Genomic DNA, 15,316 nt, shown 5'->3' with positions numbered 1-15,316 from the left:
CTCACGACTTTTTGGTGTGTGCGTCCAGTTGTTCCAGTGGAGTCGACCGGGCCGGTCGCAACTTCTTGTTTCCCCCCTCCAAAAAGTGTTTGTTAGTGTCCAGTGTGTTGGTGTGTTGTAGCGCGGGAATGTTATCCGTTTAAATTTTTAAAGAAGAAAATTGAATTTGATAACAAAGAAAAATGCCGTTCGTGTTGCGGCAAGTGACGCCGGTGCGTCTGAGTCGACTGGGCGCCAGTCAAACGGCGTCGGCGGGAGGAGATGATGACGACGACGTTCGCCAGTTGATCAGCAATCAGACGCTGTCGGCCTGTCTCAGACAGCTGGCCTCGCTCGTCTCACTGGCCTCCGACATCTTCGCTCACTGTCACGACGAGGCCAGTCTCCTCCAGCAGCGGACGACCCAATTGAGTCAGAGACTCGATCGGCTCCAATCCAACGCCGATCAGCGACTCGACTCACGATCCGTCGCCATCCGTAAGTTCTCCCTGGACACGACACCAAATTTCTATGTTTAGTTTATTATTAAGAGTAGTAGGGGGTGAAAAACCATATGTGTGTGGGGGTACCATCGTTTCCTGTTTCCGGTGAAGTAGAGTCTCAGTGTAGGAATAGCCGTCAACAACTCCTGGGCGAGCTCCTGGGTATTTTTTTTTCCTGTTTAGATGTAGAGGGGGTGACTGTCTTTTGTTGAAAGAGAGAAAACGGCCACAGTTTTTCTCTTCCTGGAAATTCTTTTCTCTTGTGTTGAACAGAAAATGAACAGAAGAAAAGGTAGAAGATGGACGGCCTTGATTGACCAAGCGTAATGAACTGCTTCCTTTCAGAGAAACCACGAAAGAAGAAGATGGTATAGACACCCATTTTTATTATTATTTTCCAGGGGGGATATGTACGGCCTTGGGGGTAGGTAAAGAAGAATTTCCCACAGTCGAAATATCCAACGTGTTAAGGAAGTAAAGACAGTCGAACGATAAGCAACTATGTCTACTATTAATATCGGTGTCAAATGTTGTATACCAGCCATGGGGAGTTAGTTATAATCCGACTTGTAAGAAATAAACAAGAGAATTGAGGGTCATCACAAGCTTCCGGCCCGTAATCAAATATCCACACCGGATATAATAACCTAAGAGAGAAAACATAAGCTATTTAGACAGGTGAAACATTTTCTGGCATCAATTTTTATGATGTTTAACATTCCCCCCCAAAACAGAAATTTCATTTGTATGAAATGGCGTGTAAGAAGATTACGGATATTGAAAAGGGAAAAAAGGAAAAAAAACTCGTTTTTCTACAAAAAGATTCCGGCCAGTTAAAAAAGATTCCCCTAACCAACAAATCACTCTGCACACCGCACGTATATTCTTCTTCTTCTTTCCCCCTTGTGACCTGTTAAGAAAAAGCCCATCGGGGGTTTAACTTTTCTTTCTTTCCAACCCCCGAAGAAGTAGAAAACTATTTACGACATTTCAGGCTGTAGGGAAGGAAGAAAATTTAAATATACCGCCAGGATGGTTTTTAAAGAAAAAAGCGCACGTGGGTGTATATATAGGGGTGGGTAGGGGTATTCTTTGATTACATATTTTTGAAAAGGGTTTCTTGGCTATAATATACCGACGCTATCGGATAACCCAAACTCCCCCCCTCGTTGGTCTGGAAGAGTCTTTTTATTATTTCCCTAACGGAATAATCGTGAGGGAATCAAATTTTTCTTCTTTTATTTATAAGGGGGTTGGAGGGGGGTAAATCGAGACACTCCTCTTTCTCTCTCTCTCTCCCGTCCCAGTGCACTTAACGGAATGCTCCATCATGACGGAACAACGGCAGATGGTCCCTAAGAAAAAAGAAAAAGAAAATAAAAGTTTATTGATCTTTTATGGTTGGAATGAAAACGAGCCGACGTCCATCACACAGGAGGGAGAAATACCTGGACGGATGTTTCAATCTTCTCTTCTCATCACAAACAAATACAAAACAATCGGACAAATTCCAATTTTCTTTTTTCTTTGAATTTTACATTTAATCCCCTCCCCACCCTAAATCGGACGCAATCTTTTGTCACCATCGCAACCGTTGTACAACAAAACACACACAAAAGAATCGGGGCTCCGCAACTGGCCCTTTTTTGTGTGTGTGTGCGTAGAAATGTGCGGATAGGGGGGTCGGGATTCCGTGGGAAATCGGTGGCAGGCCTTTTGTGTGTTGTCACAACGGAAGAAAATAGTCCGCCATGACCAATCGGAAATTTGGCAACACTGGAAAATAAAAAAATGAAATATAAAATACAAGGTGGTCCTTTAATTTAAATATATAAGAATTATCTTTTTAAAAGATATTGAAAAAGTGCTGCGTGTTGTTCGATTTTCGTGTCGAATCATGTCGGACGTTGTTGGGAAGGGAAGAAAATTCCTTATCTTTTTTCGAACTTGATGGTTTGAGAGGGGAGAGAGAAGATACAACACCGGAGGGAGAAGAAAAAAGACGTTCCAGATCGGATGATAAGAAGAAAAGGAAATTTTTGTAGTTTCTACTTACAATTTTCTGTTCCTTTTGTTGTCCTGACGATGCAACATTTTCTCTGTGTGACTCTGGTGGGTTGGAAAAATTATAAAAGGCGGTGCCCTCCACTAACATTTGGTGGGTAGAATAATTTCCCTTTTTTTCTTTCTCTGTAAAATGCGTCGTGAGGGACTCGTTTTAAATATTTTGTGATGAGATAAGCAAACAAAAGAATGTTTAGTACTTTGACGGTAGAGACTCCGGGCCGGCGGGACGATTAAAGTCACGAAAAAGGGACGCACTCGGGATTCCAGACATGATCAAGATCATCCCTACAGACAAACAAAATAAAAATCTAAAATCTAATAAATCTTGCACGTCAATCTCATAAATTTAATTCTTCAGTGTAAAATTCGTAATTCCTTTTTCTTCCCGCCCAAATTTAATTATCAAATAATTCAAAATTCAGAATTTTGCTTTTCTTAATATTAGCTGAAGGAGATTTGGCAGCGTTCAGTCACGATCACAAGACCAATCACTTCAAAAGTGGCCAGCCGACCGCCGCCGCTGCTACTCCTCCTGCTGCGACATCAACTCAAGTGGTAAGTGTCGGGAATCTTTCATCTTTTTGGGACTTTCTGCTCGTCATTGAACCTCCTCCCTTCCTCCCTCCTTCCAAGAGATAAAAATGCTCCAGGCCCATTTTCCAATTAGAATCAAGAGAGTCGAGCAGCATCATCTTTTTTCTCAAGAGTGAGCTGAGGCGATAAAGAAAAAGAGACTGGCCAGACGGCGCCATCTGGCGGCCCTACCCTACCCCCCTTCTTAACACAAATTCCAAAACGGCCGTGATCCTTTTTTTCTTTCTTCCGTAATGGACGCGATAATAAAAAACAGTTAATGGCACTCGGCTGTCGTAAAAATTGAACCTCCACTTCATTTGATGTGTACATAATTACTTCATCTATCAAAGATTGAATTTGCATAAACGATTATTATGATTATTATTAAACGGAAAACTTTTGAAACTTTTTTACAGCCGGAATTGAAGTTGGTGACGTCGGAGAATCGCCCCAAGGCTTTGACGTTGCTGTACGAGAAAGCGGCGGTGCTGGACAGTCCGCCGCCCGTCAACCGGCCAGACAGTTTGGTCATGCTGATGGCCAACGGCGGCGTTGGCGGTCAAGGTGGCGCCAATTACTTGGACGCGGCCGATTACGGGCGTCTGATGGAGTTGGGGGCCACGCTCCGGCGCTCTCGTCGCAAGCACAGGACCAACGTGCTGGAAATCGAAACCAGACGGCCGGCAAGTTTGGCACACATGAGGGAGTGGCTGACGGACGACGAGGGCGTCCTCGACGATCTGTCGGCGCCCGTCGGACCGGACAACCGACGGCCAATCGACAACGACCACCACAAAGATTCCGCCGATCTTCCGCACAGGTATTAATTCCGGCTCCTGCAATTATTTTAATTTGAGCCCGTAATTATTCACGACATTCGTTTTGCATAATTACCTTGGGGAGAACAGATTACCGTCGCCGGAAGAGAAAGCTAAAGCGGCTGCGTCGCAGGTTTTTCCGGCTGAGGTGGTCCGGCTGGACGTGACTGGCTCGGGTTTCCAGCGCATGACCCAATTCCGTCGCTCGCTGCAACATTTCGAGTACGTCGATCCGTCGGCGGTCGGTGGGGCTGCGGCCGGAAGCGGCGGCGGAAGCGGCGGAGCGGAGCGGGCCGTCAGGAGCCGCAAGAGGAGCAAGAAAAAGTCGACAAAGAAGCGGCGCAACACCATCGCCTGTGACGGCGACCGGAACGACATCCAGGACGCCCTCAGGGCCGCCAACAATTCCAACCTCAGCCGGTAGAAATGAAATAAATCAGAATTAAGTGAATTGAATTCAAAATTTAAAATGGGAAAACTGACACAGGAACGACGGAGAGAAAAGCGGATCGAGGAGTTCGTTGCGCCAGCGGCTGAATTTGGTCCACCTGCTGCGGACGTCGCTGATGACGACGCCGTCGACGACGACGGGCGGCAGCAAAGGAGCGGCGTCGGCCGTGACGTCATCCGACATGTCGTACGACGAGAGCGACACTAACACGCCGTCGTCCATCGGCAACACGACGACCGACGCCACGTCGCACGCCTCCAGTGAACTGGTAGTCCAGGTGACGGCCGGCAACCTGGTCACGGCCACACGGACCCGATCCGGCGCCATGATGAACACCATTTCGCGCCTCAGGCGACTGGGAACCGACCACACCTTCGTCTCCGGTCTCACCACAGGTCCGTCCAATGGAAAAATTCTAAAAAAAAGATTCAAATTCAAATGATTTACATTGGGAATCGTGAAACAGCCATCCAGGTGGACATTCACCCGCCGCCCAGTTGTTCTTCGACTGTAAATGGGCCGTCTGGCAGCAGCAATTCAAACCGGATCGAATCCAACGGAGGCGATTCCGATCTCTACGAGCTCATCCCAAGCGAAAAAGAATTCGGCACCCTGGGCAATGCCCGTCCAGTTTTACGAGGGGTGAGTCATCCAATTCTTAAAATTTTGTCGTCCGGAATTGAATTACATTCGACTTGGTCACCTAAAGAAAACGTTTGAAACGTGAAACTTTTGACGTTTCGGTCAGGCGAATTTGTTGTAAGAAAAAAGGAGCGAAATTCAAATATGCCGAACCGTTTTCGATTACTTTCACGGTACAAGTGGCCCGAGGGGGTCCTGCTGTTTAAGGTGATTGCATATCGCGTGTCGGGTTATCGAGCGTGAATGAGACATAACAAATCGGGTTTCCAGGGTGCCCATTGTTTGGCCAAGGCGGATGGCATGATGGATAGGGGCCATATCAAATGTTACATGTCGACAAACGCCCGTAGTAGTTAGTAGTAGTCCAGTTTTGAGTTTGTTATTCCATGTCAAACTCAGTTTCCAAACAACCTGTTTCACCCAATCCGGGCCCCCCGATCGGATTTCCCAACGTGAAATTCAATCGCCGTTAACGGGTTAAGAGAAATTGAATTAAACTGATGACAATTTCGTTTAAAAAGGTTAAATTACGTGGAAATAAGGAGAACAAAGAGGATGGCAGATCCTCTTCCGGCAATTGGTCGGCATCCGGCAGCTCTTGCAGCACCAGAGCTTCGCTGGATTCCGATCATCCGCGTCATCACCACCATCACCATCATCCGGTGGCCGTATCGCCTCTGGCCCAACGACACCCGAGGGTCATCCAGCAACATCCGCAGACGGCCAGATCTTTTTCGCCGGAAATGGACGTCGATTCGGCCCTTTCGGGCGACGATTGCAGCGCCACCACAACGTCCAGCATCCACCGGGCGGATGAAAACGGTCACCATCACAACGAGCTGGACCTGGAAACCAGTTCCGTCTACAGTTGCGACGCCGAGGGCTATTACACCTCCTTCCACATCGACAGCGGCCTCAAAACTCTCAAGGTCGAAATCAATTAACTTTCTTTAATTTCATTTAAAAATAAATTCAATTAACTTACGTCAAAATGGTCAAACCAACAGGAGGGCCAGAGTGATGGAAGTTTACACAAGAACCGGACGTCGGTCAATGCCAAGGAGGCGAGCGGCGGCAGCAGCGATCGCTCATCCGGAATGAGCTCGGCTTCCGGCAGCATTTCGGGAGGTTTGGCTTCCGGCCAGCCATTCCCGGCAGCTACACCTGAAAACGAATACGAATTGTTCGGCAAGGGCAGCACTTTGTCCAGCGCCACCACCAGTTCGGCAGGGACCGTCATCTTCCGGCCGGAAGGAGTCGGTAACAGCAACAGCAGCAACAACAACACAGTGGGGAGTCGGAAGAAAAGAAACAGCCAACCACCCGAGCCACCGCCACGAAACGGAAGCTCCAGCAACCGGAATTCGGTAGATTCCGGAAAATTGCGGAAGCAAATTCCGGAAGAGAAGAAATCGCTGAGCCAATTGGTGACGGAAACGGAATCCAAGGAGATCGCCGACGCTCTCAAACAGCTGAGGAGCAACGAATCCCCCGGAAGCGAAACCGCTGGATCGCCGGAATCGGAATGCATGAGGGCCAATTTAACTCAAATCGGAAGGATTCCGGCCATGTGTGTCATAACTCCGTCCATCACTCCACTGCCAAGCGACGACGACGCCATGCTCAACGATCCTTCCGGCCGGAATTCCGGAATAAGTCTCGAATCGCACATCCAATCCGCATTCCTCCAGCAAGTCGCCGCAACCGAAGTTCGTCCCAGTCCGGTTAGCAGGAATCGAGTCAACGTGGCCGATCTTCCGGCGGCTATTCCGGCATCCACCGAGTCGACGGCCATCGTCATCAAGGCGTCCGTCGTCAAGTGTCCGGTCGATCAGGAACTTGTGGCTCTCAACCAACTGCCGGCCACCGATTCGGACAATCTGAACGCCCAGCCGTTCTCTTCCGCCGGAAGCAGCGAAAGTTCTCGATCCAGCTCGTTGGAAAGGAAGAAACGTGGGGCCAGGGTGACGCTGGATTCCGACGGCAAAGTTGTCTACAGTTCGGATTCTCTAAAGAGACGGAAAGCTCAAGCCGGACACACTTCCACGTTCGTCGAGCCGGGCACCGGCCAGCAAAATGTGGAAAGGAAATTGGATCCAGGGACGTCGGCCTTCCGCCCCAATCCGATCGGCTCGACTGGATCAGCTGCTGGCAACGCGAACAAACCGCTCAGTCCGCCGCCGTACAGGCCGGCCCCAAGTTTCAACGGCTCTCGAACAACAACAACAACTTCTTCTTCTTCTTCATCCTCCTCGACGATTCCGGCCGTCAGGACTCAGCCGGACGGTCAAAGTTCAACCAATGGAAATGGATCGGGAATTCCGGCGATTTTAGTGTCCCGGTCCGACAGCTACCGACTGGCCAACGTCGACGACCAAGTGGACAGTGGCGGCGATCCGGCTGGTGCCTTCCAGCGGAATCGATCCGACAGTTACCGCAAAGCCAATCAGACGCTCTCGGTGGCGCCGCCGCAAGCGGCCGGCAGTCACAACGGAAGACTCGCTCCACTTAGTCACACGTTAAGCGGATTCGCAGTCAACGGAGGAGGGACAACTCACCGATCCGTGACGGCCGCCGCCGGAACGGGCCAGTTCATTTCGGGCCACTTGACGGACAGACCCAACAGCAACGGATGGTCGTCCAGACCTTCCCAGCCAGCGATGAATTACTCCATCAAAAGTCCGATGCTGGTCAAACAAATTTCCAATCCGGGTTTCAACGCTGCTGGCCAAGCTTCCGGCCCGGCTGCAGCAGCAGCCAACGGACGTCCTAGTAAGCAATTCAATCACCGGCAAATTTCTAGTCCGGCCATGATGATGATGACGTCCAGTCCGCTCCTGGTGAAACCCAACAACAACGGCGGAGGAGGAATTCACAATCCAAATGCGGCCGGAAGGCGGATTTACGGCGGTCCTCGGCTGTTGGTCAATCCGAAAATCCTGACGTCTCCGACTCACCAAAACAACAACAACAAGAGCGGAAGCGTCAGCAGCCTCAACTCCAGCGGCGGAAGCGGATTGGACATTTCCATGACCAGCCAGCAGCCAACTCATCACAAGAAATCCGCATTTGCCAGCGGATTCGGAAGTGTTCCACCCAGTCCCGTCGTCCGTCCACCAACCAACGCCCAGGATCGGCCCAGCTTCTTCAACAACACTCCAGGTAACCGCAGAAACAACAACACTGACATTTGGTGATCTGAAATTTTTTAAAAAATACTCATTTGGCGCTAAAAAGAAAATTATTTGAAATTAAATATCACTTTTTAGTTGGCTTGATTGAATTTCCCACAGTATTACCTCACCTTTTCTTTAATCCCTTTTGATTGCGTGAATGTTTTTTTAATTTTCTTCTTCCTACAAATGCCATAAAAAAGAAAAAGTTAAATGTTTATGTTTTTGTTTTTTAATTACCTTTTTTTTATCACCACCCCCGCATGACTGGAAAAATCTCACGTCGCATGAAACAAACGAAATTGTTTTTGTCGCTTTTTTTTATTATTATTATTTTTGCTTGAAATTTCTCTCACACTATTTTTTTCACGGCCTGGCTTTCTCCTTTTTATTTGCACTTTTTGTATTTTGTTTTGTGTGTGTGTGTGTGCGTGCGTGCTTCGTTTGTTGTTTCTTTAGAGTTGGATTTCTCTGGGCTTTTAATTCCATTAGAAATTGAATTTCTTTTGGTCTGCTTTTTCTAATTTTCTGGATGAATGAAAACAATCGATAATTCATTAATTTTATGATTAATCAATTCATCGATCTATTATATTCTAAATTAATTTTATTTTTAATGGATGAAAAAACAAAAAAAGTCCATGAAAAAACCAACTCGAACCAGGCCGGAATCTTCTTCCCATGTTTAATTTTTTTTTGAACGAAATTTTATTATTATTTTTTGAAATCGAATTTTTTCAATTGGCTAATAAACGGCCTTACATTTTTTTAAACAAAGAAATCGATTCTCATTGGTCAGGATATCCGGCCTGGTTTCCTCGTATCTTTTTTCGTTTGATTTTTGTTTTAAATAAAAAAAGAAAAATGTGTTCAATGATTTTAAACTAAACTTACCACTAGATGGAACAGGAACTACTAGTTCGAGATTGAACGGAGTTTCATCCAGCAGCTCATCACCACTTCCGGGCTATCAATCTTTATCGCCTCCGCCGAGAATGTCGGCCTTGCCACTGGCCCAGTTGTCGTCCACATCGGCCGAATTTCAACGCAAAGATTTCCGATACAATTCGCTTCCGGCTCGATTCAAAACGGTGGCCGATTATTACGCATCCATGACCGGCGGCGGCGGTCATCCGTCTTCCGTGGAACCAAACTACAACCAGTGGCTGCCCAGTGCGGGAGATGACAAAAGAAACAGCAGCACGCTTCCGTCACCGTCGAAATTAGCGGCGGCCAACGCAGCCAGAACCGGAAGAGATAGCCCGGAAGAAGGTGGATTCCTGGAATTTTCACCCAAAAGATCAAACTCTTTCAACTCTGCTACTCCCAGTGGCGCCGGACGTGTCCAGCAACAAGGCAAATCGTCGCCAACACCTTCGTATTCCTCCTGTTCCCTGGATGGCTCCTTTTCCACGTCAAGTTTGAACGAATCCGTCGACACTCGCCCAGGCACTTGGCCGCTTCATCCAGGTGATGTGGGGGCGTCACCTTCACCACAGCAGCCCAAAATCCATTCAATCGGACTGGTCAAACGGACGACCATTTCCGATTTCAAACGCAAACTGCTCCAGCAACTCCACCATCCGGCGTCCAATAAAAAGATCTCGGCCGTTGAGCAGCTCAAAGCGACTCAACCTCCGCCGGCCGGAATCGGCAAGGGGCCAGCGTCGCCAGACGTCAGTCCAGTGACCAAACATCCAGCACTGGAGAATTTGATTCGTCGCAGTGCTCGAGTGAGTTACATCGCCAGTCGGCTCAGTCAGCAGCAGCAGCAACGCAACAATCGATTCCATCCGCACTACAGTCCACGAACGGACGTCCTGTCTTCCACCATCGCAGAGGGGAGGAGCGAGGAAGAACTGGCAGCTGCTGACGACGATACAGTCACCATTTCTTCAGTGTCCAGCAATGGAGCTAGTGTCCGTAGACATTTGTCTTTTCAAAACGGTTCACGACGTGGGTCGTCCACTCCATCTAGTGGCAGTTCGACACCCATTGAAACATCTCTCTAGTTTTCTGAGTGAGAGAAGAGAAAAAGTTGAGAAAATGCATTGCATCTATTATCTGTAACGAATCCTGCAAGTATACCAGTCATCACCTTTTCTTTAAAGCTATAATTACCTTCAATTGTCACGAGTTGTTTGTGCCTTTAGTAATGCATTTGACTTCTATTATTATATTTTCTGTCTAGTGTGTGTTGGGATTTATCGAAAACCCTACAGTGCCTGTAAAAAGAAATTATCGATACAATATTAGCAACATAATAAACTGTGAGAAACATTTTTGAAAAAATTAAGACTTTGTGACGTTTTAGCCAAGTAGGCCTACTGATGAAATTAGACATAAATGCATACCAGTTTCTGAAAACTTAAATCACAAGAGTTTGGGAGGGATCTAATAGAGTAATAGTCTATCGATTTACTTATTCGAATGGGTGATTAAACTAAAGTGGCTAAGCCAAGAGATCAGCAGCGTGGGCTCAAGGTCTTCTTCAACTGAATTCAATTAATAATTGAATTGACAATTATAGATGTTATTCGAATGAAAAAGTAGTAGACATGCCAAAAAGTCGTGCGCAGTTTACGCCGATGCGCACCACAGCGGCCGATAGCAGAACTAAGATTTTTATTACGCTTGACACCCTATGTAGAGGATGAGACGAGACGAAAACCGTCTGCTTGTCGAACAAAGGATCTGGCCTGTCTAGTGTCTACCTTATTCTAATCCAAAGGTATGGGTCAAGCCGACCCCCTAGCGGTGCGTTGCAGTGTGAAGGGGTGCCGTGAACAGCCGCTTTTTATTTGGCTCGCCCCGCAGTACATGAATTTAGGCTTTTCAAGGGTAGCAGGCGACTACCATATTTTTCGTAAGTTTTCCGTCATATCTTGGATTTCACGGTTTCGAACAACAAAGAAATGGGAAAGTTAAGAGTGTGTTGTATTTGTGGTATTTCTGCAAATTATCAAACGAAGGATAGAAATTCCCGTAGTTTTTTTAATTTTCCAAACCCGAATATCAAAAAATTAGTGCCATTTGATAAGGATCTGTTGGAAAGGAGGCTTGTTGCATGGAAAGAAGTTGTTGGAACTAATTATGATAATGTCCCCATTGGACTGACTTGTGTTTGTTCTGATCACTTCCAATCAGGTAAACTTCAGTTGTATTAAAACACTGAGAACTTTTATTTAACATCATGTATTCTAGGTAAACCAGCTCACTTTTGCAATGCAAACGATATTGATTGGATACCATCAAAGAATTTGGATCTGTTGGTCACTAACAAAACAAGAAACACTCAATATGCTAATGAACATTCACACAATAACAATGGTAGCTACATTTTGATAACATATGTTAACTACTTTTGATTAACCAATTGTTTGATTTCCAGATGAAGAATCAAATGTTGATGTCACCTTACGAAATGATGACATAGCTTCATCATCAGACATTGTTGAAAACTGCAGCACTGCAGCTACAGATTACAGTAGTTCACAGCCTAATCCTAGTAAGTAAATTGAAATGGAATTAAAAATTAAATGTATTCTAATCAGCATATGTTGTAGGTATAGATTTCATTTCAGCAGCCTGGAAATACAGAAATGAAATAGCAAGCTTGATCTACGACTTGAGAAGAGCTGGTGTTGAAAGCCCACAAGAATGTAAGTTGGGTGACTTGATTCATTTTCATGAACAGGATACCTACGTCAATGAAGCAGTCCTTATGAGAACACAATTAAACCAAAAGACAATTGCTTTGGAGTCGTGTAACCTCGAATTAGATAATATGAAGAAAGAGCTGGAAAAAGCAAAGGAGTATATAGGTAACCTAAGAGCACAATTGGAAGAGAACACCCAAACATTGTGCTCATACCTAGCTAACTGCTCATAATTTGTGTTTTCTAATTTAATTTCTAACCTTCCTCGTTATTTGTGATAATGAAGTGATCATAGAAATCTAGCATACGGTAGCAGTTTTAAAGACCGGGAGTAAATAATGTGACAGTGTCGAAAACCAAAGTAAATTTATTAATTAACCAAATTAATCAATCAATACGAGCGCAAAATGTAAACATATCTCATAATTTCTGCGTTAGCAATTTTGATTGGTAAATGTCGGAAAAAAATTGTAGTATGTAAGTTGCCTGGTTTTGTACATAGCACTTAGCAGTCATTTTCAAGGTACGCGACTACGCGTGATAAAGCAATCAATTTTTCTCTTCCGCATAAACACTAATGGTCGTTAAAATCACGTTGTTTTCGTCTTCTCATGTCTGTCGAAAGTTCTTGCTGCTTTGTTCACTTAGTCTGATTTCTAACAACCTTAACAATGGTAAAATCTAAATAATTCGAAGGAATCAAAGAAACATGAGTCGTTACCTTGTCAGTAGCTTTGCTGATGTTTTCTGAAGTTGGCTTTACGTCTGACTATATTATTATTGCCATGTTTTAGATCAATAGAATTGGGGAAATTCGGGAAGGAATCGATTTATCTATTTATTTTATGCCGCAAATATTCCCAAGTTATTTCAAGTCTTTGTTTGGGGCAATAGTTAGATCACGTTTCTTTCTAAGGATAGTGAGAGGGTCTTGCATTGCCGTTATTTCTGTACGAGCTACTGATGTAAGATGGATCGGATCGGCCATAGAGATTTGATATATTGAAGTTCTTTTATGTGCGGTGCATCACCACAGAATAGTTGTTTCCTTAAATTTAAATTCTCAGTTTTTATTTCGTTGAGGAAACTCTGAAACCCGGTTGTTTGATACTCATTTTCACAGGTTATAAAAGTATCTTATTCAAGGTATTTATTTTCCTTGGGTTCAAACCAGAATGCGAGCCTGAATGCGGGTTCGCCTGAGTACACCTAAAGTTATTTTCTTTTTAACTTGCCGATTCATTTTCATTTCAGTGAGGAAACATTCATGAATCCTTGAAATTTAAAATCGTTTATTTTTTTATTGAATTTAAAGACAGGTGAATTTGATTGAAATAACGTAGTAAAATAGTAAGGAAATATTTATTTGGGAAAATAATACGCTGTTAAATATTAATCCTAACGTTAATAAAATGTTATTAAAAGAGATGACACTAGCAGTGAAAAAATCAATTGAAATTGGAGGATTTTACTCGAATTCTCTTTGAAGGATGACCTACTTGATTTACTTTCTAATAAAAGTTGCAAGGTGATCCAATATTTAAATTACTGCATTGGTACCGATTCATTTGAATGGTGAGATAGTGTTGCTATATTGCTATGGGCATCGATATAAAACAGTTGAACGACTTACGACAGCACTGACCGACATTTGAACATGTCGGATTTGCATTTGCTCTTAGCGACAATGAAACCCGTGCAATAAATTATTTCGCCTGTTCAGACACCTTGAATGTTGGGTACGCAAAAATATTACACTAGTGAATTTACATTAGTACTAAATAGGGGAAAACATTTTTTAAAGTTTATTTTATTGTAGACTCATCATCATAGCCGATTACGTTAAAATATGTGAATTGCCACAGAGATTTATGTAACATTTTTGCGTGAGAAAGTTATTGACGGCCAAATTCGGAAAACGATTAATAGTCTCCAATGCATTGATATTTCGTTTTTCGTACGATCTAATACTGTCCCATGTTCCTATCTAAATTTCGGTTTTCCCTTCACCTTCTTCATACTTGCAGCCCCACCCTCATATTGCCGTTGGTTGTCAACTCTCATATTTCGTATAAAATCGTGGATGATTCGGTTGGAAAGTATCAGTTATCCAGCTGTTTCAAACAAGTCAACTACTGCTCCGACATGAAGGTAAAAATAACCACAATTTCATATTTTACAAGCTGAATATTTCTATTGCTTAAATTAATTTTATGTATTTTTTAAATTATATTCCAGTTCTTTATTATCCTCGTTGCCTTTGTTGCGTTCGCTGCTGCCGAATCATACAAAGCTGCTGAATACGAGGCTCCCAAGTACGAAGCCCCTAAATACGAGGCTCCTAAGTACGAGTCACCGAAGTACGAGGCTCCTAAGTACGAGACCCCTAAATACGAGGCTCCTAAGTACGAGACCCCTAAATACGAGGCTCCTAAATACGAGGCTCCTAAGTACGAGACCCCTAAATACGAGGCTCCTAAGTACGAGACCCCTAAATACGAAGAAGTGACATACGTAAGTTTTAATTCAATTAATAATTAAATGACACAAATGACCAAAATTAATTTGCAACCATTGAATTACATTTTCAGGCCCCTCAACCCTACAGCTTCGGATACGATGTCCAGGATAAAGAATCTTACAACGACTTCGAGCACAACGAGAAATCTGACTACAACGTTGTCACCGGATCTTACCGCGTTGTTCTCCCCGACAGCCGCATCCAGATCGTCACCTACAAGGCTGACGCCAACGGATACACCGCTGATGTGAAATACGAAGGGGAAGCCAAGTACCCCGAGTACACTGAGCCCCAATCCAAAGCTGATGCTTCCTACTCCGCTCCATCCTACAAGGCTTCCGAATACCAAAAACCGGCCTACGTCGCCCCCGCTTACACCGCGCCATCCTACACTACCCCAGCCTACAAGGAGCCGGAGTACGAAACTCCAGCCTACACCACTAAAGCTACTGCTCCATACCCAAAATATTAGTTCCCATCAATTGCTTTATCTTAATTCTGAGATTATTATTTAATAAAGTCTTCTAACGATTTCAAGTCTCCCACTGGAAAACCAGTTTAATACTAGTCCAAGATTCACTTCTCATTTCTCAACATTCTTCCTTGTTTGTGATAATGAAGTGATGATGAAAACCTACGAGGTAGCTAGTCAAGTAGTTACTTCACTTAGTTGGACTTAATAGCAAACTCGACCAGCTAGTGCCAAACAATCAAACATACAGTAGCAGTTTTAAAGACCGGGAGTTAGTAATGTGACAGTGTCGAAAACCAAAGTAAATTTATTAATTAACCAAATAAATAAATTGTTGCGAGCGAACAAATGAAAACATACCTTATAATTTGATAATTTCTGCGTTAGCAATTTTGATTTGTGACTGTCGGAAAACAATTGTAGTATGTAGGTTGCCTGGCTTTGTGCACTTAGCA

General features: G+C 44.5%; 2 protein-coding genes across 4 annotated transcripts; both read left to right on the top strand.

Annotated features, from left to right (window-relative positions):
- Positions 1 to 8: 8 nt before the first annotated feature.
- LOC124327757 (mucin-5AC-like) lies at positions 9 to 10,501 on the top strand. The gene is made up of 9 exons (XM_046786753.1): positions 9 to 477; positions 2,995 to 3,104; positions 3,542 to 3,945; positions 4,034 to 4,363; positions 4,431 to 4,789; positions 4,861 to 5,036; positions 5,558 to 5,965; positions 6,044 to 8,198; positions 9,110 to 10,501. Exons 1-9 carry the CDS (start codon positions 183 to 185, stop codon positions 10,219 to 10,221), a joined length of 5,349 nt encoding a protein of 1,782 aa, XP_046642709.1. The 5' UTR covers positions 9 to 182; the 3' UTR covers positions 10,222 to 10,501.
- Positions 10,502 to 11,085: 584 nt separating this feature from the next.
- On the top strand, positions 11,086 to 14,945 carry LOC124326423 (cuticle protein 21-like). Of its 3 annotated transcripts, XR_006915557.1 has the most exons (5): positions 11,086 to 11,356; positions 11,414 to 11,539; positions 11,601 to 11,717; positions 11,776 to 14,019; positions 14,107 to 14,304. XR_006915557.1 is itself a non-coding variant. In XM_046785253.1 (4 exons), exons 1-4 carry the CDS (start codon positions 13,846 to 13,848, stop codon positions 14,859 to 14,861), a joined length of 702 nt encoding a protein of 233 aa, XP_046641209.1. In that variant the 5' UTR covers positions 13,830 to 13,845; the 3' UTR covers positions 14,862 to 14,945. The 3 variants fall into 3 exon arrangements, 2 of the variants coding, with proteins under 2 accessions (XP_046641209.1, XP_046641208.1); XM_046785253.1 differs by lacking the exons at positions 11,086 to 11,356; positions 11,414 to 11,539; positions 11,601 to 11,717 and adding exons at positions 14,356 to 14,382; positions 14,460 to 14,945 and having other exon boundaries at positions 13,830 to 14,019; positions 14,107 to 14,205; XM_046785252.1 differs by lacking the exons at positions 11,086 to 11,356; positions 11,414 to 11,539; positions 11,601 to 11,717 and adding an exon at positions 14,460 to 14,945 and having other exon boundaries at positions 13,845 to 14,019; positions 14,107 to 14,382.
- The last annotated feature ends 371 nt before the right edge of the window (positions 14,946 to 15,316 follow it).

This window comes from Daphnia pulicaria, chromosome 2 (genome assembly GCF_021234035.1).
Source record: "Daphnia pulicaria isolate SC F1-1A chromosome 2, SC_F0-13Bv2, whole genome shotgun sequence".
Lineage (NCBI taxonomy): Eukaryota > Metazoa > Arthropoda > Branchiopoda > Diplostraca > Daphniidae > Daphnia > Daphnia pulicaria.
Note: the sequence above shows the minus strand (reverse complement) of the source record. Positions and strands in the feature narration are given on the sequence as shown.

What these genes read in the sequence shown, in the direction of transcription:
- LOC124327757 (XM_046786753.1), top strand. Translation starts at nt 183, where the DNA reads ATGCCGTTCGTGTTGCGGCAAGTGACGCCGGTGCGTCTGAGTCGACTG. An exon ending in CGTCTCCGGTCTCACCACAG is followed by an intron (nt 4,790 to 4,860) that starts GTCCGTCCAATG and finishes ATCGTGAAACAG; the next exon opens with CCATCCAGGTGGACATTCAC. An exon ending in CCCGTCCAGTTTTACGAGGG is followed by an intron (nt 5,037 to 5,557) that starts GTGAGTCATCCA and finishes TCGTTTAAAAAG; the next exon opens with GTTAAATTACGTGGAAATAA.
- LOC124326423 (XM_046785252.1), top strand. Translation starts at nt 13,846, where the DNA reads ATGTTCCTATCTAAATTTCGGTTTTCCCTTCACCTTCTTCATACTTGC. An exon ending in ACTACTGCTCCGACATGAAG is followed by an intron (nt 14,020 to 14,106) that starts GTAAAAATAACC and finishes ATTATATTCCAG; the next exon opens with TTCTTTATTATCCTCGTTGC. An exon ending in AATACGAAGAAGTGACATAC is followed by an intron (nt 14,383 to 14,459) that starts GTAAGTTTTAAT and finishes TTACATTTTCAG; the next exon opens with GCCCCTCAACCCTACAGCTT.